This window comes from Cydia fagiglandana, chromosome 13 (genome assembly GCF_963556715.1).
Source record: "Cydia fagiglandana chromosome 13, ilCydFagi1.1, whole genome shotgun sequence".
NCBI classification, from domain to species: Eukaryota; Metazoa; Arthropoda; class Insecta; order Lepidoptera; family Tortricidae; genus Cydia; species Cydia fagiglandana.
In genome coordinates, this window is record NC_085944.1 from 6,108,381 (window position 1) to 6,133,258 (window position 24,878).

At 37.1% G+C, this 24,878-nt stretch overlaps 1 protein-coding gene and 2 long non-coding RNA genes across 3 annotated transcripts in view; 2 read left to right on the forward strand and 1 right to left on the reverse strand.

Moving 5' to 3' along the window:
• The window catches only part of LOC134670121 (uncharacterized), a 385,516-nt gene that overhangs the window by 270,825 nt on the left and 89,813 nt on the right, over window positions 1-24,878 (forward strand). The window lies entirely within an intron of this gene.
• Window positions 14,569-15,697, reverse strand: LOC134669779 (uncharacterized). The gene is made up of 2 exons (XR_010098976.1): window positions 15,078-15,697; window positions 14,569-14,760 (listed from the first exon to the last, which is right to left on the reverse strand). It is a non-coding gene; the product is annotated as an uncharacterized LOC134669779 (long non-coding RNA).
• LOC134670116 (glutathione hydrolase 1 proenzyme-like) overlaps window positions 22,293-24,878 on the forward strand; it is a 41,143-nt gene continuing 38,557 nt past the window's right edge. Inside the window, exon 1 of the mRNA XM_063527804.1 lies at window positions 22,293-22,679. Coding sequence (XP_063383874.1) covers window positions 22,522-22,679 — 158 coding nt within the window. The 5' untranslated portion in view covers window positions 22,293-22,521. The remainder of the gene's footprint in view (window positions 22,680-24,878) is intronic.

The following is a 24,878-nucleotide window of genomic DNA, read 5'->3' on the forward strand; positions in this document are numbered from 1 at the left end:
TAATTTACACCCCGGGTACAGTCAGCAGCAAAAGTAGGAAAGCTGCCGAAGGGCTCAAAATGTACTTTGCATTTTATTTTAAGGATATCCACGCGATCCCTTAAGCACTTCTGCTGATCACGGTACACATGAGAAACTTTACAAGTAAATGAAGTAAAGTAGGTATCTATTTATTGACAATTGCTTAGTAAATGCTATTGCATCAATGAATGGTTCGTATGCACATACAATGTATGTAGTTATCGACATGGGAAATCTATGCGCTTAGTTCAACCAAGGACATGTATAAATTATTGGCTAGGTCAGTAGTGTCAGTAACCGGTACGGTAGCTATTCAATATCGCGTTAAACCGAGATGTCGTACTTAAACTTTTAATCTCCAGTTTTGTGAGTCACGAGTTTCGTATAAAATATATATATAATATAACTTTTCTTCCACGTCAGAAGCCCGACTCAGATAACTATGTGTTAGGTATGGTTGTAAACTGGTTTTGATACGACCTGGATCGCTCTCACTGTTTGGTGCATGCGAAAAGAAAGTGAAAATTTTGCGTGAGATGCACGCCAATCACCAAGACGATCATCAAGGTCGTATCGTAAGGTCGTAAGGTCAAAACCGTAACAAATTCCTAACTTAGAATCCACCTCAAGATCCACAAGTTATAAGAGCATTGCATAGGATCTATTATGCACTTAAGTTCGCAAATTGCGGGCATCTTTCTCTGTTACTCCAATTAATGTTTAATTAGAGTGACAGAAAAAGATGGCCACAATTTGCGAACTACGGTATTCGCAGTAGGCCTTGTTAGGACATGGGCTAAACTACGTATTAATAGTACATTAAAATACAATTGCGAAAAGTAGGAACATAACGCACGTGTATTAACGTTTAACAGTACATAACGGCCCTTTAAATTTTGACATTGGCACGTATTGTCCTTAATCCCGCCCTAGGGCGGCAAAGTAGCACAACATGCACTGTAATGATCATAACCGCATTGTTCCAGTGAACCGGCGTGAAGATGACTATCCGCAGCATGACCGTGACCGACACCCGCGACGCCACCACCAAAATAATGTGCTGTAGGCGGTAAGTATTACTCAATCTTTTTAGGGTTCCGTACCTCAAAAGGAAAAAACGGAACCCTTTTAGGATCACTCGTGCGTGTGTCTGTCTGTCCGTCTGTCACAGCCTATTTTCTCGGAAACTACTGGACCAATTAAGTTGAAATTTGGTACACATATGTAAATTATAGTGACCTACTAATTAGGGCTTACTTGGGTCGGCCAACTGGGCACCGTCCTGTTGGTCGTCCTAAATACCGTTGGGCAGATAGAATGGAGGCAGATCTTCGTGAGCTCGGCGTCGGCGAAAGCTGGCGGGATACCGCTCTGGACCGATCAAAGTGACCCAAAGATGGAAATGTTTTTCATAATTTTAAAATAAATAGGTTCAAAGTTATTTAAGAAAATAGCCAATAGCGTTAGTTTTTGGCTATTTTCTGGAGAGATTTACATCTGACACTTTTACAACTGTTCTACCATAAGAGATTTCGCTCCTTTTACTCTATAATCCACGCACGACTGCCTTAGCAGAGTCAAACTGACATATTCGCTAACGTATGCGTAACTTACTTTCTATACAATGCTCGCACTAATAGACCAGAGCGGGCGAGATGTACAGAAAGTAAGTTGCGCACACGCTAATGAATATGTCAGTCTCAAACTGGTGGTAGCCGTACTGTGACACCTGACCAAATATTTCTCCAGACAGAAATCTTCATAGTTTTCGATTAGACATTAACATCATAAACGTAATTTGCAGCTACCAATAAGTTGCCAATAAGCGAAATGCCGAAATCACGTTTTCATCGTTTAGAATACATTCGACAATAACGCTCTTTGATGCATTTTATCGCGTGAGCGAAACGTAAAGATATTTAAATCAACTGATATCATATTACTTAATGTTGATGAATATGTCTGCTGATGAATAAGAAGTATTGTGGTGAAAATTATCCCGAACAAATTAAGCCCAGATGGAGGTAATTAGTTTGATTACAGCGTACAAAGAGGTATTTTTAAATTCATCTCGTGTGTACATAGTTCATTAATTTCTACGAGTCAACGTTCCAAATGCCTTTGACGTTATGATTAACTTTTTGCACTTTCAATCTAGTTTTTCATGTAAGTTTTGTGTGAAATTAAATATAATACCTGACAAAATAGAATAAAAAGAGGATTAATTTCTAATGGCTCTTTCTTCAACACTCTCGATTAAGCTACCGATTAAATACAGCAAAGAACTAATAATACTTTGATAAATTGATTTGTAGTGTAACTTAAAGACAGTATACATAATCTAGGTCGCCTAGAGAGCTTTAAAAATGTAGGTATTTTAACACAGCAAGCCATTTTTAGATTTGATCAGAAATGAAATTGGCGTCAATCTCCAATTTAATCACTAATTTTAGATTTATGGTCATATTTAAGCCCTATAAATTGAAAAAAAAATGTTAAACAAAATACCATCGTCACAAATTTTTATTCTTACATCCGCACAACCTCCATTTTATCGGTAATATCGCGGTCGGCGGTTGAAATCGGCGAGTCATTGGCGTTTGAGTCCTGATTTGATCGGACAATTTAATCAGATTCGCGAAATGTCCCGTCTGGACTGGGCTTAAATACAGTCACACAACTTGTTCGCCTCGGAAAAGTAAAATAATCATTTGTAACGATGACTTGCCAACAACTTGGCAATAATAATTATGTTAAATTACTATGTATTTCCAAGCAAATTCAGGAAATTTTCTATAAGTAGGTACCTACATGTTTTGTTTTTATTGCTCATAAAGTGTCCGCCTCATATCATATTTTTGACATTTATATAAATTTATCGAGCATTAGCGTCGTAACGTTTTATAGTAGTAAGTACAACATTTATTACGAAAATTTACGATGGCAGTTTTGTCCTTAAGCGGTTTAGTGAGATAGCGTACTTCGTATTCACTCACACAGTCTAAATAGATAAGTCTTTTTCGCGCCTAACTAACTAAATTGATGTAAAATTGATATTTTTTTCTTGCTCATACAGGGTAAGAATGATTAACGATAATTTTCCCTTAACCATTTTCCGGAAAATGTGAATCAGGTTACGTTACGGTGCAGAATCTTGTATTGCATTAGGTACTTATGGGAGGTTATAATAAAATTATTTTTCTGATAAAATGATCTTATGAGAGTGGGGTGTTTTTTCTAAGATTTTTTTGCTAGCTACTGATGGAGAAGCTACATTAATCCAATACCTATAATGGAATACATCTTATTAAATAAGAGCTATGAGACTTCTTTTTTACCTAGCTACTGTCACTAGAGGTAGGTCGTTTTTTTAGCATTAGAAATAAGGTAAACAATCTTGATGTGTCTTTTGATTGAAAAACACATTTTAAAAATAAGTTACGGCAAATATTTAACAATTATGAATCTTATACGATCATTTATATTGGTCTGCTTTCATAAGTAATAGATACTGATTTTTAAAAAGCCTTTTTCAATTAAAAGACATGTCAATATCGCTTACCTTCTTTCAAGTTCTTTCTAATGCTAAAAAACGAACTATAATCGAAGAAAAAATCACGGAAGAATTAAAAATCATAACTGGTTAGCAATACGACTGACATAAAGTTGCCCGAGATATTCGCAAAGCTAGCGAACTATTCTGAACTTTTATTAGGAACAGTTATTACGGAAATTAGGGATCAAGTTATAATAGTAGTGCGGACAGTGTACCTACAAAAAAAATGTTTTGCCAGTCAGATAGTTACGTCACAATTACAGTGGGTGTGGTGCCATCGAGAGCAAAAAATGGTTAGCGTGTGCGTGAGAAATTTTGTTTTTTGGCCTTGGTGCTTGCCATTTTGAGCCTGATCACCATACAGTTGTTGTTTACTTTATATTTTAGTGAACTAGGAAAGCATGGCTCTTGTCCGTGGCGTAATGTCTACTCCGTTCTTCTCTCTGGCAATTAATGTTGTATTTTCCATTCAATCGTAGATACAAATTAAAACTTATACCTAAACACACTCGATCAATTAATAAATTAACTCTAAATTAAACTAAATTAAAACTAAGCTAAGTAAAGCCACAACCGAGAACTCAATCAAACAACCCGTCCCGCGCCCTTCCAGATGCAAAGGTGCCCATCACGCTCGCCGCGTTGCCACGCTGGACCGCGATAGACAGCCTCTGCATCAGGAATGACCCGGAACGAGGGTCATGACCTCCCTCCCTCAAACGTTGCCCCAATTCACTCAAAAAGATTTTGGCCTCGGCACACCAACACCCGGACGTCTCCACTGCCAAAGGGACAAAAAGATATTTTGTTAGCAGGGCCGAGTACTTATCGCGCTTCCGAAGCGCCGCTAACTCAGCCGCCGCTCCTGCCGCCCGGACCGTCCGGCCCATGTGCGAGGCGGCAAACGTGCTGACACATGTGGCATCCCAAAGTAGACACTTACCCTTCTCCCATGGAATAAGTGTCAGCCCGTCAGGTCTTTTGCCATCGGTCCGGCTCAGACCTGGAGGTTCAATCGTAGTAGTTCTTTATGTAGGTATACTGTATCTTGCCGTTTTAATCGTTTTCAGCAGTGATGTCTTCCACAGAACTAAGAATAATATTTTCTGTGATGTCTTCTCACCTACAAAGTCTAATACTTCCACATGGAAACTCTTCCATCATCATCATTCTTTGCTTCGTCGTTCTGGTCTCTTTCCAGCTTAAGGATGACTCACGTTAAACCGGGCCGTGTCCAGTCCGGACCGGAGCTTCCGGCACTTAGGTACTTTTCTGACATGACAGGTGATCACGTGATGCTTTCCATAGAAAACGCTGCGGCGTAAGCTCCAGCCCGAACACGGCCCGGTATAACGTGAGTCATCCTTTATACCTTTCATTCTTCTCCATTAGGGCCACCACCCCACATTTAGCGTCTTTCGAGCGTCGGCGTCTGGTCAGCGCTATGGAAAATGACGTCGCTGCGCAGTTGCGTCGACGTTGCGTCGAGCAGCGGCTATAGAGTTGTAGACGCCGACGCTCGAAAGACGCTAAATGTGGGGTGGCCCTTACATAATTATCGAGTGGCATGGCATATTTGTATTTTTTAAGTACTTATTTAAGTAAAGTACCTAGATTTTTTCCGTATCTCTTGAATCTGCCTTTTGGTTTCTATTGAGCTTAGTTAAATTTAATCGAATGCATTTCTTTAGTCCAATACTTAAAATGCAGAATACCTGTTATACGTTTAAGTTAGTCATTGAAAGTTTTAAGTCAACTCGAACAATTTGGGTCAAGAACGTTCGGGAAAACTGGCGTCTTTCCTGTGGACAATACGAAAGTTAACGCCTTGGGTACATGTTACTGAGGCTTTAATCATACAGCTTTTACGAGGTTGGAACATGCCTGTTAGGGTCAGGTAAGGAAATTAGCCTTTAAACTCCATTAATTTCATCACGTCTACATGAAAGTCGCATAACCTTAGGGGCCCGATTCAGATTTTGAAATAGATATCTATTAGATATCTTTTGGACATCACCAAGATACGATAACGATATGTTTAAGATCTAACCTGTCAAATTTGACATTTGCGCGATTCTGGAGATTATCTTGAACGATTCCACAGGGGCAAAATTCGACATGTACAACTGTCAGATTCCGCATCCACGTCAAATCTACTGTTGATTTTATTGCATACTGAGTGTTGATTCCATCAACGGTGGATAATATCATTTGGTACAACCAAAACTCAACTCTAAACTAAGGGTGGTTCGGTTTGGTTTGCTTGTCACCCTAACTGTGGATTGTTAATGTAAAATTTTGACATTGTACGTATTCGAGAACTTATGATTTTTCCCACATCAACGGGAGATCAACACGATACGTCAAACGTCGCTTGTCGAATAGGGGTCCTAGATACTCGTATATCTTAGAGATCCAAATCACATCTAATAGATATCTTACTCTATCTAACGTAAAAGTGACATTGGTTGCCCGAATTGTGCTGCAAAAGAGAACTAGTTGATATCTAAACTATAACGTATCTAGAATGGATCTAGTACGTGTCGTCTCTTGTGAATATCTTGAAGTTCGAATACGGCAGTAAGTCATGCAAAACAAATACTCATTTGCTTCAGCTCTGTATTAATGAGTCTATATCTTATTCCTTTAATTTAAACGAGCAATTCTTGTATATTAATTTATATATTTCGGGGATCTCGGAAACCGCTCTAACGATTTCCATGAAATTTGCTATAAGTATGGGGGTTTGGGGGGGCCAAGAATCGATCTAGCTGGGTGTCATCTCTGGGAAAACGCGCATTGAGTTTTTATACTTTTTCCGAGCAAAGCTCGGTCTCCCAGATTTCCATGAGGGTCTTTTAAACCTAAATAAATAAGCTAAATCGTGCACGGAATTAGTCTCCTGGGCCTGGGCGCTAATTTTTATGAGACACGCGACTGTGTGCGTGCTACTTATAATAATGGACATCATACATATTTAAACTGAGCAGGATTAGACAGCAGCTCATAAATAGATTCACAGGAACCCTGTCTAGTAAGTAGTGAAGTGACGAGGAAAGGAAGCTATATGCATAATATGTGCGGTAATTCAGCCTATAATATAAGTGTATATTTATTTATTACCAGATTAATGTAAGGATAGTTATTATAGACTTACAATATAATTCAGCGCGCAATGTATTATTACTTACTCTATTTTTACTCAGAAAATCGTCGCACTTACTGACGCGACATTGCCGCTCGAAAAAGGTCTAAAAATTATTCCACTGTGTTATTTAGTTACTTTGAACTGCTATTGAAAATTTCTTATGAAATCTTTTTACAGCACTAAAACCTACCTATGCATCAATTTAATTTGAAAATACACGCTGTTGCGTCTCACTTTCAGGCACTAGCTTCCTCTCATGCGAGAGAAGAATTGGGCTAAAGTCCCCAAGGTCCACAGCGGGTTGATACTCAATTATTTCTCAATTTCTTTTGTCAACATAACTTCCTTTCCAGTCCAAGGTTTCGCAAAAAAATGCAACAGGGAAACTGGAAGTTGAAAAGTTCACGTGATGCGAGCCGATGAAAATGTAGCGATACGCGCGCGCGCAGCCAGTAGCAACCGCGGCGCCGTGACATCGTCACGGTGCGGTACGTTAACGTGAATACGTGAAGTGACCGATATGATAACGTTGTGCTATTGTTTAAACTTAGTGAAATAAATGCGAATATTAGCGTCCATTAATAATTTGAAATATTTTATACCGTATGTTTTAACTTGTATAATAAAAGGTATAAAATACCGGAGGAAAAAAATGTTGGAAGTAATTGAAGACTTCCGTGTGTCATAACAGCTACGTTCTAATTACCCGTAGATTACATAAGTATATATTGAGTAAGCAATTAAGTTTGTAATCAAAGTGGTCATATACCATAGACAACGCAATTTAGATAAACACAGGACAGCTTAAGGCAGGTCGCAAAAAACTTATCTACGGCTCGATAAATATAAAGTGTTTGCTAAAACTTAGGTACACACGGGTTTACTGAAATAAGGATTACCGTAAATTTTATTCTGAACCCAAAATACCTAATAAGATGTGTTTAATTATACAGATATTTTTTTAAACAGATGAGTAACGTGAAGAGGAATATTTTTACAAAGATAAGAGAATCAATAGACGGATCAAACGCCAAAAGTTATACGTGTACATCGGTGGACCTTATTACAAAAGGCATAAGGTCCACCGACGTACAGTAATCTGTTAACAGTGTGGGCGATGGTACGGCAACAAACAACGAATGCGAAAAGTTCTTATTGGAATTCTAGCTTTTGTTTTCGTACGTTAAAACTTTTGATACGCAACCTTTGGGGTTAACGCACTTCCAATACAGTATTCCAATACACTTTATGTTGTATTAGGTACCTAATTCGTAAAGACATACATAGCGCAAACCGAAAGTTCATGGATTAAGCCACTTAGGGATTAAGTAAATAACAAAAAGAGGCATACTAACTATATATACGTTATGAAAATATGATTCAAAAAAATAATTCCCATCTCAAAAATCTTTGATCAATATGCGCAAAAAACTTTCATTATCATCATCATCATCTCAGCCATAAGACGTCCACTGCTGAACATAGGCCTCCCCCTTATGGCGGGTGAATGCCATAATCGCCACGCTTGGCAGGCGGGTTGGCGATCGCAGTCGAGTACACCGAATTTGAGGGACGCTGCTGCCCGTCCACCGGTGGTCTTGGACGTAGTTTAAGGACATACCCGGGTACCAAAAAACTTAAATCTCTGAGAATACAAAATCCCGATATAAAAAAGGCTTAGGGAAATAAGCATTTCTGGATGATCCTGTTTTTTTACACGTTATCAGAAAGAAATGAACCACGCAATAAATGTTTCGTTACAATTAAAGGATAAGATAATAATGATTACAAATATGTAACATAATCGCACAGTATACTCATGATCTCTCGTACGACAAGGTAAACCACTGAACGATATATGATATATGTAACTCAGGATCTTGTTCTCAGTTCTTACTAAAAACTTATTTATTTCAATAGGCAATAATTATCAGCAGATGTATATTAAGATACATCTGTACTATACGTAAAGCTTAGCTACCTACACTATATCATTATGATTAGTCTACATATAAGTATCAAACCTTTGCTAATAGATCGTTATTCCAATTTCGTCAAAAGATGTGATCTCTCACCGAAATCTTAAGAGATACATACTACATAGATACCTATGATACGATAATTCGATACTACGGTAACTATGATAGAGTTCAAAACTCTTGATCAGAATCTGTTTATGCATACTGCATATCAAGCTATCAAAACCTAAGTATTGTCATAATTACCGAGTTGTGTTACTAGGACGATATAAAAAACGGTTGCGAATGACCTTGAACAAAATTTCCTATGCGTATTATGTTATTATTATCGAACATGTGCTTCAAAATATCTACATAACTTATTATTTTATTACCACGCACGTTAGTGTATAAATAAGTTCGCAAACGAATCAAAACTCTATTTCATCTGTAGAAGACATGTCGAAGGTGTTTTAAGAGACACAATAGACATATTCGGCGTTGTTTACATTCTCAGCAGCATGCCAAATGTCGGTGCTTAGAAACCTGTTTACCTACTAGTCGTTAATTGATTTATTTGGTAACCATAAAAACATACCTTGACCAGGAACTGGGGTAAATAATCAACATACATTTCCACTCTAGTAATTTCGTATGTAAAGTAAACGTACTAGTGCTCGACATGCTAATGCCCAATAGATGACACCTTGCTGTCACCTCTATTGACGATGACTTACTGAGACTAAGATGACATGTACTGGGACCGCGTCGAGCACCAGTACATTTACCTTATGTCTAAGGATTTTTGAAAATTCATCCCTTACACCCAATGGGGTTGAAAGTTTTTAATGCCAATTGCCAATGCGAATCGCGCGTCCGTTGTCATCTCTGAAATAAATACCGCTGTATACAGGATGCTTCCTGTAACAGGAGCAATAAATTAAACTAAAGGCTGTACTCCTCAAACTAACCAACATTTGTTCAGCAACTTTTAAAAATTATGAATCCTTTAGACTTCCTCTTTTTTATACAAAATAAATATTGCCTTCAATGTACGCTGACATCAGTGTGTTTGACGTTACTTGTCACGCTTTTAACATAACAAAATTTGCAATACATTGCGTCTTAGAATAAACTTTAAAGTATAATAAAAAACAAACCATGAGTTAGTGAAAGTTATTGAACAAATGTTGGTCAGTTTGGGGAGTACAGCCTACAGTTTAATTTATTGCTCCTGTTATAGTGCGTAGCTTTCAAATAGAGCCCGACGGCTAATCCTATTGTCTATTGTTAAGTAAAACCGCTCGTGCCACGTGCCACAACCACCTGCATAAAAAATACGTACTTCGGTTACTGAGTGCCGGCGAGTCGAACGCTATACAGAACCAGTCTAAAATGTGTCATCGAGATGCGTAACAAAGGCGCGTTATCGGAGAGCGCACCTACGCTGGTTTTTTGAGCGTTGGACTAGCCCGCGATCAGATGCCAAATGGAATAAAGAAGACCCTTTTTTGCAGGTAAGTAGCACGTGCGGTTTTACTTAACAATAGACAATAGGATTAGCCATCGGGCTCTATTTGAAAGCTACGCACTATACAGAAAATACACTGTATGTAGGTACTGCGCCAAATGTTTTGTGGTCACTGACTTACTGGATAGTCTGATATATGGCAACCCTGACACCAGCCCATTCAGCCCATAGCTAATGTAACAAAAGCAATTCCACGGTACTCTCTTTGAGAACATTTCAAACGTTTTCACGGAGACTAATTATACATTTGCTAAAAAGACTTTCACGGTGCATCTCTAAAAAAGTTTCCACAAAATTACGGTATAATTAAAGTATTTGTGTTTTTAATCAAGCTAAAGTGTTTAACTAAGGTACTATGATGTTGCAGAATATTTATTTTAACTAGACTATTTTTTTTATTGATTACTGTTTTTCTTAGTGGTGATAAAAAAAATAGGAACTTTAAAACTATAAGCTATTGATTTGAACAGGGTTGTACTATTTTAGAACTATGTTTGAATGGTACCTTGGCATTTCATCAAGAAAATCACAATATTATTTTAATTAGGTTTCAAAAGAAAAATATTATATTATATTATATATAATATCTGAAAAATATTTGTATGCCCAATGGCTAAACATAGTGATACTCTCTTTAAGTGTACAATTATATCTGTAAAAACCTATGTTTACAAATAAATATATGATTTATGAAAAAGACTCAATTACAATAAGTAAGTACTCTGTATTTTTATTGATTTTTACCAACTGAGCACTATGTCTCATATATGTATATAATGTATTATGTAAAGAGCAAGTACGTACGTAAGGTAAGGTGTCCCCTTGACTCTCGCGGATTCGGCCTCACGGCAGAACAACTTCGGATAACCCGAGCAAGGTTTCAATAAGTTCATTGTCGTAATAAAACGCGATATTTATGGGAATTAGGTTTTGTACAAGTGCTAAAACTCAGATAACTTTAGAATACAACTTACAGATATGGTCCAAATTCAAATTCCAGTAAAATATTTAATATTTTTCAAATTAATAGAAAAAGCATTCGTACCTACTGATATTCCAAAATAAATGTAACGAATACGAATAAAAAAAGGCTCGTTATAATAATCAATATTAAAACTGGGCCAAGGTTGCATTATAGGGCTATGATTATAATACCAGAGTTTATGGTTCTTAAAAAAATGTACCTAATCCTTTTCATGTTTGAGCATAAATATCTTGAGTGCCATTGATCGCAATAACATTGTTTTTGCTATTAATAAAACTTTAAATGATTGCTTTTCGTACAATTACAGTACATAGTTATGTATTACCTATTTGCTGTCTATTACAGTCAAAGTTGATTAAAAAATGTACCTAATCCTTTTCATGTTTGAGCATAAATATCTTGAGTGCCATTGATCGCAATAACATTGTTTTTGCTATTAATAAAACTTTAAATGATTGCTTTTCGTACAATTACAGTACATAGTTATGTATTACCTATTTGCTGTCTATTACAGTCAAAGTTGATTTATATGTCATTTCGTACATTGTTTTTGCCGCAGTGACCGCCAATGTGAAGCTATTATTATACATATAGATCTTATATTACCTATTGTCACTGTTAAATACGAAGTTATTTGTTTTCCAGGGGGGCAAAGTTGTTGTTTAACCGCTCGTGCTAATATTGATACCCGAGCCAGCGAAACATTCCAAAATTTAAAAATGGAATCTTGAGCGTTGCGAGGGTTTTAAAGCACGAGGGTTAAACAAAATTTGCCCCCGAGTGAAACACGAAATTTTTCGCCACACCAACCCGAAGTAAATATCAAATGTAAACAAAATCAAATATTTATTTATCATCCAAAATTATTATTTAAAAGTCAATTCTACCAGGATACATAAAAACTGCAACATTGCTATCAGTTTTTGAAGTGCAAAGTAAGCCTTTCCGAGCTGGTGTGGTGAAAACATATTCCTAGATCGTGACACCTGTCAATATAGCGAGTATTGACAGGTGTCATTGCTTCCTGATGGAATAGCCGGACGCAGCACGACCAAAAATATGGCCAGCAGCGGTCAACATTTATGAGGGGCAGAAAAGCGTTAAACACATTTTTCTCCAATATGCTCGGAAATATTCACCTTACTGTAGCAAAAATAGTACGGGAAGTTCTTCGTTAATGTCAAACTCTAATTAAAAAACATCAAACTATCGCTGTCCTGTTCTAGCGGACGGGAAGTAAAAAAACACTACAGTAATAAGTTATTACTGTAGTGTTTTTTACTTTTTAATAATAAAAAACGCAAACAGCCAATTATTATTGCCGCGAGCCGCTTCTACACGACCCGATCAGCTAACATTTCACGTGTATGATCGTGCGAATACTGCTTAATAAAATCAAAGATTATATTTATATTTTTTTTAAATCTCATCCGTGTTCATAAAGCTTATATAGTTTGTCAAAGGACTTTCTCAATTCAAACATAGACAAAGAAAATCATACTATCTTTGTCTTACACTAGTACTAGCACCCAAAAGAAAGGATGGGTATAGTTTTCCTGGTTCTTACTGACTGAAAAGTTGGCTTGACCAACTATATTGCACAATTATAATGAATGAACGAATATTGAATGGTACTGAATGGTAGAATAAGTGTGTGCCTTTAAGTTTTAAAAATTAATTGAAGAGGGAAATTGTTTTTGACATTTTGGATGTGAAGGTTTGATTTGAGTGATGCTTGATGCTTAAATAATAATTATTTTAGCTTATTTCCTCGCATGTTTGGAGAAAAGCACAATAAGTATATGCCTCGGCAGGAATCGCAATTCGTGGATTCGTCTTCTTTGTCGGATGACGCGAACTTCTGATCCTGAAATTTTAGGATAAGAATTAAAGGCCATTTTCTGCTTGTAAATGTTATCAGTCAAAATCGCCCGCGACGTAATTTTGGCTAATCCCAACCCAAATTGTAGGGAATTGTTTTACATCAGGGGCCCATTACTCAAAAGCTTGTAACTTGTAATACAAGTGGAAGCCCCTTTGTAACAAAATCTGTCAAAAAGTGACATCCATTACAAGCTTTTGATAAACAGCGCACAGATGTTCTTTTTTTCAGCAAGAGAAAAGTTAAATTACTAGGTAGGTCGAGGTACCTCAGTTTGTGTATGGCCTAAGCACGTATTGCCAGATTAGTACATATACAGAAAATGACAACTATCGCGACTTTGAACTAAAATCCTTAGCACAACTGCCTATTTTGAGACAAAATATTCTCTCGTCTTTATGTCAATCCGCGAGTCGAAGTCTACGCGACTTTAGAACGCGACTCGCTCTCGCGGGTGGTTTGCTTGTACTTTTTTAACTAAACTCATGATAATTATAACTTAAAAACAAGTTTCATATATTATGTAATAATATAATTTGTATAATTACTTATTGCCCTAAGGAATAAGGAAGTATGGAACAATCACTAAATGCGCTTTACGCACTCATATATCGATTATGCACGGTGATACCTACAAGTACCACAACACACCCATCATGTTTACAACTTTAATTTCAAACAGCTAGCTTGTAGGTACTCAATTAAGTAATTAGGTACATATGTAGGATTTTTAAATTTCAATTCAGGTTCGTAAGTTTGTAAAAGTAATCCTAAGACTTCCTTACACAAAACTTTCATCAACCTAACAACGGAGCCCGCTTGCTTGTACATAAATGAAGCCGATGAGGTGGGTAGGTACAAATGTTCAAAACAAACTATCTAACATATTAAGTAAGCCATAGTATTAGTAGTAATATTTAGGATCACGGTTAAATGTCTAATTTCAACAATCTCTTACTATTTAGGTACCGTTTGGAACCTTCCTCGACTTCAACAAAAGATACCTACATGTGGCCTGTGCCCGCTGCATCGTACTGTAACAGAATGATGTAATACGTGGCTATAACAGGATCATGTCCGGCTCAAAATAATGCTTTGTATGAAATATTATCAGTCAACACCCACTAAACCATTCCGTCCCCTGCCAACACCATACCGTGACGTGACTGGACCGAGCCGACCAACAATATTTTGAAGGAATCGTTACGCTCATGTCATAGTCTGCGTAGGTAGCATAGGTACGGTTATCATATGGTCTACCATATTGAAACTCCTCTAGATAATACCCGTGTTCTAGATGTTTCACTTCATGTTTGACAGGGCCTGATACGATCATGCTATGATACGTTGCTGTCAACATTAGGTATGAAGTGGGCCTTGGGGAGCTAATTAATAATGGCTTCTAGGAGTTCTAGGTACTTACCTACCTACTTTATTTTTGTTTCTTTTCAGGTAAAAATACAGGAGAGAAAAAAAAACACAATATATATTTAAATTAATAGTATATTGCTTTGCCTTATATATTCTTGCAATATTCGACTTCTTATTATTAAACCTAATATATATTAACATCTAGAACCACTATAGAGAAATTGTAAGAATCTTCTTTACTACCCTTGAAAAGTATTTTCTCTCTTCCTTTTTCTTCGACATGCGGCGTAGGACAATTAAATATCACCCTGGAAAGAAAATTTATTTGTAGACAATAAAATATGGTCATGACTTCATCGAGGACTATTATGAAATAAGCTTTTCATATCAATTTGTCAAATCATAAACAGTTAGGTACACAGTATACAAACATGCCATCCATTATTGGCACAAGAAAAACTATATGAAACTTATTTGAGAGTTACTGTGGCAGCTTAGATAGGTACGCCATAACCATTAGGGTTATTATTAATAGTTCACTTCCTCGGTGGTGTTCTTAAAGCTAAAGCGCTTCTCACATCTTAGTTAATTTAGAAAAGGGGACAGCTCCGCGTTTGAAACCTACAAGCTTGCCTAGTGTGTTTCTTTTCCTGAATCTCCACTTCGGGTCCCGTTGGCAGGTTCCTATTAATAATAGTTTCCTTTGGGTGCTGGGATATCAATCGTGTCTAGGATAATGCTGAACTTATTCTGAAAAATAAAACACTATTTACAACAGGAATATGAGAACAAAACCAATAATAGCAATTTCATTATTATATTTACTTACAAAAATATTTTATTTAAAAGGTATATTAAACAGAAATTTTTAAACAATATATATTTTAAGAAATATTATCAATATTAAGTATATAAGGAAGGCTCTATTACTTACATTTTTTCATATTTTTTCCCGTAATTAAATGTTGACAAAATTTGAAAGTTCCTTGACTTTGACAGGAAAAACTTAACCATCGACAAAAAACTAGATTTTTTACCACCAAAGAACGAATGATTTAGCGCATCCCTGGTTTCCGATTCAGTGTTGCCACTTGCAAATATCGATTTGTTTAGACTTTGATTTCGCCGGGTAACACTGACGAGTCGCGCCGCGACTTTGAGTTCTCTACGCGGCTGTTGCAGTCGCGGGTACAAGTTATGCTACGGAAATCGACAGATTTGACAGCCGCGGGAATGGCGACTCGAGTCGCGGTCTAAGTCGCGGATGCAAGATGTGCTAGAGGTGCGATAAGAATACATTCAACTTTCTACTGAATCACGCACAGATATTTACGATTCGTGACTCTTTTCATTATTTCTATTAATTGCATTTAATTAAATGCCATAATAATGATGACATTTAATTAGCACGGTTTGATTTCTATTCGTGACAATGCGTGGATTCCACGCATTTTGCTGACTTTTTCTCTTACGCAATTTTTTTGTTGACACAAGGTTATAGAGTTAGACCAAAAAAAGTCTGCAGTGATTTTGATAGCCCACGCAGTGCAAGGGTTATTTATACGTCATAATTTAATACAAGTTTGACGTTCAAAATAACAGTTGCACTGATGCGTGGGCTATCAAAATCGCTGCAGACTTTTCTTGTTCTAAATTTAAAATTTTAAAAATTAAAATCGCAAAATCTTGAAGAATTGTATTGAGATGACATATGTAACCGTACCCATGCTGTTTGAAAAACACTATAGTTGTAGATGCGCTGCCTCACTGGATAGCAAGATTAACTTTCAGATGAAAGAACTCTCCACTTACTATTTATATTTTGACCACAATTGTTTCCTAAAATTTTACTGTGTCAATCTTAAAAAAGATACGTAGCATAATCGAGAAACTCTATCGCTATTAAAGGAAAAACGTATTTTGTGTTTAATTGCTCGTTGTTTCTTGCAGGCGTAGCTGAACGTGATATGTATATTGCTTTTTATGACACGAGGTTATCAGCAGTGCCGGATTTAGACATTTGCCGCCCGTAGGCTATGCCGATTTTGCCGCCCCTATCCACCTCGAAGAAGGCGACGTCACTATTCTAGATACAGATTTATATGAGCCGTTTTGACGTTGCGACCTCTTTATATTTTTCCGGATCTGATCGGCGACTGGTTCGGTGGTGATGGGTTTTGACCATTGAGAACCACAAATAATGTTCCTACATAAAAACGCGAGCGTAGCGAGCGCGAAGTTTTTTGTAGAAATAGCGCAATTCGATAGAAAATGGTACATTTTTAGGACGAAATGGAATCCATATGGATCACTTTGTTGTCCGCCTGGCCGTCTATCTATCTCAATATAAGGGTCTTGACATGACAGAAGGCGGCAAAATCGACAAATAATGCTTGTTATTTAATTCTAACTAATAAATAGGGGAGCGACAAAATTCTGGTCAACCCTATCTGAACAGCAGTATTTTTTGGACCCAAATTTGCCGCCCCCTATAATCTGCCGCCCTAGGCTTCAGCCTACTCAGCCTAGTGGTAAATCCGGCACCGGTTATGCATAAGATAGAGTGCATGAGATTTACATTTTTTACAAGCTTTTATTTAGTTTCACCTGACCGTTGTCTGTCTGTCTGTGTGTAATCAAATCTTGCAAGTTAAATTTGATCCACTTCCCGGTTTCCGATTGAGCTGATTTTTTTTATAAACTGATGTTGTTCTGTTATGACACACTGAAGTTCGTTTATAGATTATATACCTACTGTTAATATAGAGATTATAGAGCATAAGGAGATTAAACGATAGATTATTTTAAACCATTTACTTATATTACGGACGTCTGATTATTAATAACGTTTGTTCAAACTAAATTTATTTAGCTCAAGACGTCCCCTGTCAAGTTTTCCTCCATCTTGAAAAAAACTATTAGGCTAAACGGATTAAATATTATTATTGTTCGTTAGGTAATCTACAGACAATGTCAACATTTTAGTGAATATTTAAATAGTGTTTCTTTTATAAAGAAGGCTAATGTTAAATTAATAAAATGTGTGATGAAAAATTGTTACGTCGAGAAAGTTCATTGAAGAGGCCGGGCAGTGAACGACGGACAAACAGACATGTTCTCATCAAATTACCGGATTCCAGTAACAGGTAAATAAAATTAAGCTTCTGAAATTAATCAATGTTAGTTAAGTTTACGTGCTCACGCGATCGCTTGGACATAAGGGCTACCGCAAAAACCGAAATTCGCAAATTGCGGGGATTTTTCTCTGTCACTCTAATTACGCCTTCATTGGAGTAAAAGAGAAAGATCCCCGCAATTTGCGAACTTCGATTTTTGCGATTATAGCCCAGGTCTCCACGGCAAACCAGCGGCAATCTACCTGGGCTTAACCGCGAAAATCGAAGTTCGCAAATTGCGGGGATCTTTCTCTTTTACTCCAATGACGGCGTAATTAGAGTGACAGAGAATAATCCCCACAATTTGCGAATTTCGGTTTTCGCGGTAGCCCCTCTGAAAGGTAACTTGAGATCAAGCTGAGGGGAGACCCCTTTATACGTTTATTTCTGCTCATAATCGCAAGCTTTCATTTTTTTTTATTCCGTTACAATCTTTGATAGACTTTGTATGACGAAAGAACAAAAAAATGTATGAAGATTTATGGAGAATTTCTGACACATAGGTAATCAAATTATAAAGTATGACTGATAGTATAAGTACCTACCTTCTTATAATTCACTATCAATTATTAGGCACCTACGTACGTTTAAAGAACTATTGTGTGGAAAGATAAGTCGGGCCCTGGAGGGAAACTACCTTAAATCCTTAAGCTGGCTCATTTTACTTAAAGAAAAATAAAGGAATGCCTCCTTTAAGTAAAATGAGCCAATCTTGATGTGTCTTTTAATTGAAAAACACGTTTTAAAAATAAGTCTCGGCAAATATGTAACAATAATAAATCTAGTACGATCATTTAAGTATATTCTTTTGATTTCACAAGTAATATTTACTGATTTGAAATAAAGGAATGCCTCCTTTAAGTAAAATGAGCCAGCTTAAGGATTTAAGGTAGTTTCCCTCCAGGGCCCGACTTATCTTTCCACACTGTATAAGAAAACTTACTCTAAGAAGAACACTCGAACTTTGTGCATAAAATTAAGCAAGTATTTCATATTCTTATTTCATTTCATCCTAACTTCTTCCCGACTCGTAGTTACCAGTGTTGCCAACTTGACATAATTGATGCCAGATCTGGCATATTTTCACTTGCTTTGGCACCAAAATTTTCCATTTAGCATCTGGCATATTTTTTAGCATAATTTAGTCTAAGCCAAGTTTGCACCAACTTGGCAGCAACAATATGCGCCATCGCCTTATGTGGTACATATTTTCATATGAATTTTGACTTTTGTGGACGGATGGACGTCGACGGACTATATACTCGTAAAGTTGATCAAGCAGATCTTGTCAGTAGAAAAAGGCGGCAAATTTGATAAATGTATGTGTTTTATAAGTATCTAATTTCAAGTTGACATTTTAGCATTTTTTTAGCATATTTCAAAAAACTTTGGCATAATTTTGGCATAATCTAGACACTAGTCTAGCATTTTTTCAAAATCCGAGTTGGCAACACTCGTAGTTACCTACATTGTATGCATCGCATTGAAATGAAACTTGTTTGCACTAAGTCCCTAAAGGAAAACGGCTTAGACCGCGTTTCACTAAGCTTGGTCTCAACTTTACACTGAAATAAGATAGAAGGAAAGTTCTAGCTTAGCACGAACTCACTGAGAAATGTTCCACTTACCTGCAATTTACCTTGTGCTGAATTGGTTGGACCAAGATAACTCTGCAGCTATTTTAATAGCTTCTTAGACTGTGCACGTGTTATTTTAAATTTCAAACGTATACTTATAGAGTCTGGCTACTGAAATTTTACCTAAATTATTGGCGGGAAATTCAAAAAATCTTGGGCTGGTCACACTTTGTGTAGTAGGAATTATAGTTTTGATACTAGACAATATCTTTGATATTCTGTGCACAAATAAGGTACCTAAGGAAATAAGCTAAATAATCGTTTAAGTGCACTCAAAGTCAGCTCACATAATTTCTACCACTATTTAAAGTACAGTCAACGACAAACACACATGTTTACGTTCCAATATTTAGATTTTATAGATATTTTTCAGAACTTTTAATTTATCCGTTTCTTTATACACTTGTCCTATTTATGAGATTCAGGCATTAATAAATTCACGTACTTAATCAAAGTAATCGGCAAATGTTAGAACTGGTACTTAAAGTATCAAAATATTTATAGAGCACCAACCTCGTATTTTGTTTACATTTGGTTAGAAGTTGTAAACATTGCACTTTTTCATTATACAACGCTACACGTCGACTTCGCACATTGTCGTAATTATTTACGAGCTTAAATAATAGTTTGTGAACCTCACTCAGCATAGAAATTATTAATATTATTTAAAATAAACCCCATAAAAACCGCAAACAATTTGAATGAAAGACATAAATCGACAACTGACTTTTAGCTTTTTTTTAAATCATAGACAATTGGTGATACAACAACGAAATATCTGTCAACAATTTTTGGCTAGCCAGACTCTAATACTTATATGAATTATGACGTATAAATAACAATTGCACAGTCTGTGTTATCAAAATCACTGATCTGATCATCATGAAAGACGCCTGGTAAATTAAGTAAAGCAAATTTATAACAACGTAAATAATAAGTATAATGAACTATATTTTAGGAACACAATCTAAATTATGTTTAAAAAGACATGTAGTTTTAACGGTGAAAATTTCACTAAGTAGGTATCCATAAAATAAAATTAAAATAATTTTTAAGAAAAAAAAACCGACTTCCATGGGGGCCGATGAAAGATTATTGTAGATGGTACACTATGTAGAAAAGGAGGTAAAACCACCCACTTTTTTACTAGAATTTCGCTTCTGTATAATGGCTCCTCTACAGGATGGGCCAACGCCGGCCACTCCAAGGGACGCAGCCATGCACTACCACTTGCTCCCTCTAACGCATAAATGCGTCCCTTGGAGTGGCCGGCGTTGGCCCACCGTGAAGAGGAGCCATGAGGGTCGTAGTTCTAGCCTAACCTAACCCACTCCTCAGTTCGAACCTAATCAAACCCACTTTTCAAGTAGCATTTCGTTTCTGTAAGGCTCGCAGTTCTAACCTAACCTAATCCTTGTTCGGTTCTGTGAGGATCGCAGTTCAAACCTAACCTAACCCACTTAATGGCGCATGCCGTGCGGTGTACGGGGGTTTAAGCGGGAGGGGCTAGTAAGATTGGCATCATCGTACTTTATACCTACATTAATTTTATGGTAGGTAATCATAGCTGTTTATTTAGTTAAGGTATCATAGTGGTTTTCTGGGTCAAGGTCCGGGTCCGAGTCCGGGTCAGAGTCCGGGTCCGTGTCTGGGTCCGAGACCGGGTCCGAGTCCGGATCCGAGTCCGGGTCCGAGTCCGGTTCCGAGTCCGGGTCCGAATCCGGATCCGAGTCCAGGTCCGGGTCCGAACCGGATCCGGGTCCGAACCGGATCCGGGTATGAGTCCGAGTCCGGGTCCCAGTCCAAGTCAAAATCGAAATTCGTAATCACCAAACGTGTACCATGCGACATTGAAGAGTTCTGTTCTGGTCATCATCAGCAGTTCCACTTCATCAAATGCGACAGTTTTGAATGTAAATGCTTGATTTTATGATGACAATACAAAAAAATCTATACGTATGCCTTTAATATTTGAGGAGTTCCCTCGATTCCTTATGGATCCCATCATCAGAACTCTAGCTTGACAAAAATGTGGCTTAAAAACTTAACTTGCTTAACAAACATAACGACGAGGACAAATCGCCAACCGTGAACTATGCGTCGTTGAAGAGTTCTGTTCTGATCATCATCAGCAGTTCCACTTCATCAAATGCAACAGTTTTTGATGAAAATGCTTGATTTTCTGATGTAAATACAAAAATCTCTATACGCATGCCTTTAAGATTTGAGGAGTTCCCTTGATTCCTCATGGATCCCATCATCAGAACTCGAGCTTGACAAAAATGTGGCTTAAAAATTTAACTTGCTTAACAAACATAACGAAGAGGACAAATCGCCAACCGTGAACTATGCGTCGTTGAAGAGTTCCGTTCTGATCATCATCACCAGTTCCACTTCATCAAATGTCACTTTTTTGGATGTATATGCTTGATTCGTTGATAATAAACCAAAAATCACTATGTGTATGCCTTTAAGATTTGAGGAGTTCCCTCGATTCCTCATGGATCCCATCATCAGAACTGGATTTTGACAAAAACGGGACCAATCTGTATGTATATACATTCAATCAAAAAAAGAATTTTCAAAATCGGTCCAGTAATGACGGAGTTATGGAGTAACAAACATAAAAAAAAATAAAAAAAAAAATAAAAAAAAAAAATAAAAATAAAAAAAAACATACAACCGAATTGAGAACCTCCTTCTTTGAGATTTGGAAGTCGGTTAAAAATTACATGAGTTAGGTACTCTTTAATGCCATCTATGGTTGAGCAACGGAACTTTGTAGACCACTCACCCGGCTACGATACACAACGAACTCGCAGCGTTCAAGAAACTTCTGGGCGCGTACCCAACGTGCCAATCGTTAACGTTCCGTAGCGTATCGTAGTCATCTCTCTCTATCACTCTTCCCCACTAGTGCGACAGTGACAGCTGCGTTTCGTTCGCGTTGGCTATGCACACTGAAATCCCGTCCGAAGTGTTCCAGATACGTGGTCCTACCAGCTGTTTGTATCGATTTCCACAGTACCCGCAGGCAAATTCACTGCAACCACCACGGCCGCGGCCCACGGCTTTAAACATTATGAAATAATACACAGAAACCTTAAATATCAAAAATGTTTAGTTTAGTTTACGTAACGCAAAACCAAAAAAGGAATCGAGTTTAATCTATCGACCGGTGATTAGTTTTAGCAAGTTTTAGGTTATGTTATGATGTGCATTTAAATACAAGTGTGGGGTTAGGTAAACAATAATAATGGAGCAATTTCGAAATGGCTTACACAGGAGGAATTTTATAAGCACGCACGCCGACGATATCCCTATGGACACAATCCGATTGGTGTCGCCTATTAATAGGCTTGCGTTATTTCAAGGGAACTTCGTCAATGATGACGAGGATGACTTTCCTGAGAAGTAAGTCGGAGGATCATTATAATTAGTGATAATTCGTAATGGTAGGGAGGTAGGTACCTCAACTACCTCATGATAAATCTTATTATTATCACCTTAGGTTACCTATTACCGCACATATTAGTAGGTATAATAAGAAATAGATTGATTTAGTGTCATTGTTTATATTTGTAAAAACGATAATTCGTAATATGTAATAGTTTGATAACTTACTAAGGTTCTAATGCCTAAGGTAAACTGAACTAATAAACAGGTAGCATGAAGCCATTTTTAGTGTTCCGTACAAAACTTTGTTTACGGAACACTTATGGGATCACTTCGGTCTTGCAAATCAGTTAAATACGTTTTTCTCAGAGACCGTTTGACATAGATACCTAAAATTTGGAACAGTTATAGCAATTACCACCACTCATATTGTAAATAAGTCAAAACTGCTTATTTCTTATTAAAGGGGGAAATTTAGGGGGTTGAGAGGGGTAGGCTGAAACTTTTTTCATTTGTAAGAATCGTGTGGGGTACCATTAGAAAGCTTGCAAAAAATTGAGTCGATGGACTGATTTTGACTTCATTTTAGACTGCAATAGTTTCGTCAAAAAATGCATTTAAAGTTGCAAGTTTTCATACAAAAAATTTCACCTCTGTCCTGGCGATTTTCGCGAAAACTATAGCTAACAGGCAGCTGACCAGTCAATACCCAACTTAAAGAAGCATGGAGACGGCGGGAAAATTATCAGCTTAACTTTATCTTTATTAGTTTTTCAACTGCAGCTTGACCTTTGGTTGCTTAGGGCTAGCTAACTGATGCTTACACTGGTCAATTCATATTAGGCGAGAAACATCCTTAGTTAAAACTTTGGCATTGAAATTTATGACTTATGTCTTTGACACAAAGTTTAATTCTGCTTGCCTATTTTTGTGGGATATTTAATTTTATCTCAATGGCTACTATAAGTATGAGAGGGATCTACAAAATACGACCTTATTATATTGCAAGTAAGTTTGAATTTCGAACGAGCTTTCCAACCAATGGATTATGCATCTCAAAATCTGAAAAATTCAAATTAAGAATTCCGTTCTTGACTGTCGTTGTGTTTTTTTTTTCCACAATAGGAGAAATAGAGTTAGTAAGGCGTATAGAGATAATAAAGTCATTTAATATTTATGAACAGCTTTGGCCTCATGTATAGATTTTATTGAGAGTATCTGATTCGTCGAAACAATATACACAATATTCCTTTTCATTAAGTACCATTACATTTCTGTATTAATTGTATAATTATATTCGCTCCATCGTAGGCCACGTCTACGCCTCGGCTAGTCTGTGGCCATGAGTAAGCCCATTCATAATAAAAAAAAAAAAAAAATCAGTATAGTATGAATCAAGTCATCTGAGCTAGTTCACTCAAAGAGTCTCAAGAATACAATACCATTGAGTGGTAAACCACAAATTAGGATAATCCCCTCGTAGTAAAAGCAGACTATAACCGCCTTCATGTGTTAGTATAGATTAACGACTCTATTTCTTTAAACAATAGATTACAAAATACACTAACTAAATAAAGGCTAACCCAACTTTTTTTTGCATTTAACAACCATCGACACCTGTCGTGGCTAAGGTGCATGTGACCAGGGGCGTAGCTAGAGGATATAGCGCCCGGGGCAGACACCAAATTTGCGCCCCCCCCCCCCCAAACGAAATGAACTTAAGGTGGCCACTGACAAGCCTTCCAACAGTCCAAATAGCGTGGCTGCAATCCAAAATCGGTCCATGAATGTCAAAAACGTACAACGTTTAATATTAGGATGCCGTCCATTTGGATGAATCCATTGTAACGGCATCCATTTGGAAGGCTCGTCAGTGGCCTGCTTAACGAAACGAAAGGGTTATTTTTTGCTTTAATAAGTTTACTTTTAATGTAGACAAATACAGTGTAGGTACCTATGTTTTTTAGTACATCGGTGGCCAACAAGCTTACGACCCACCTGATGGTAAGCGGTCACCGCATCCTATGGACGTCTACACTCCACTACACTACACTACACATGCGCGTTGCCGACCGTTTTAAAACGTATAAACTTCTTTTTTGGAGATCTCTATTCATAGGTACAGCGCGGCTTTGGACTGATTTGAAGGACCCAAGGTGGCATCCAGGTGCTCCTGTCCAAAGGTGACAGCAGTACTCAATATATGGGATCAGTCTA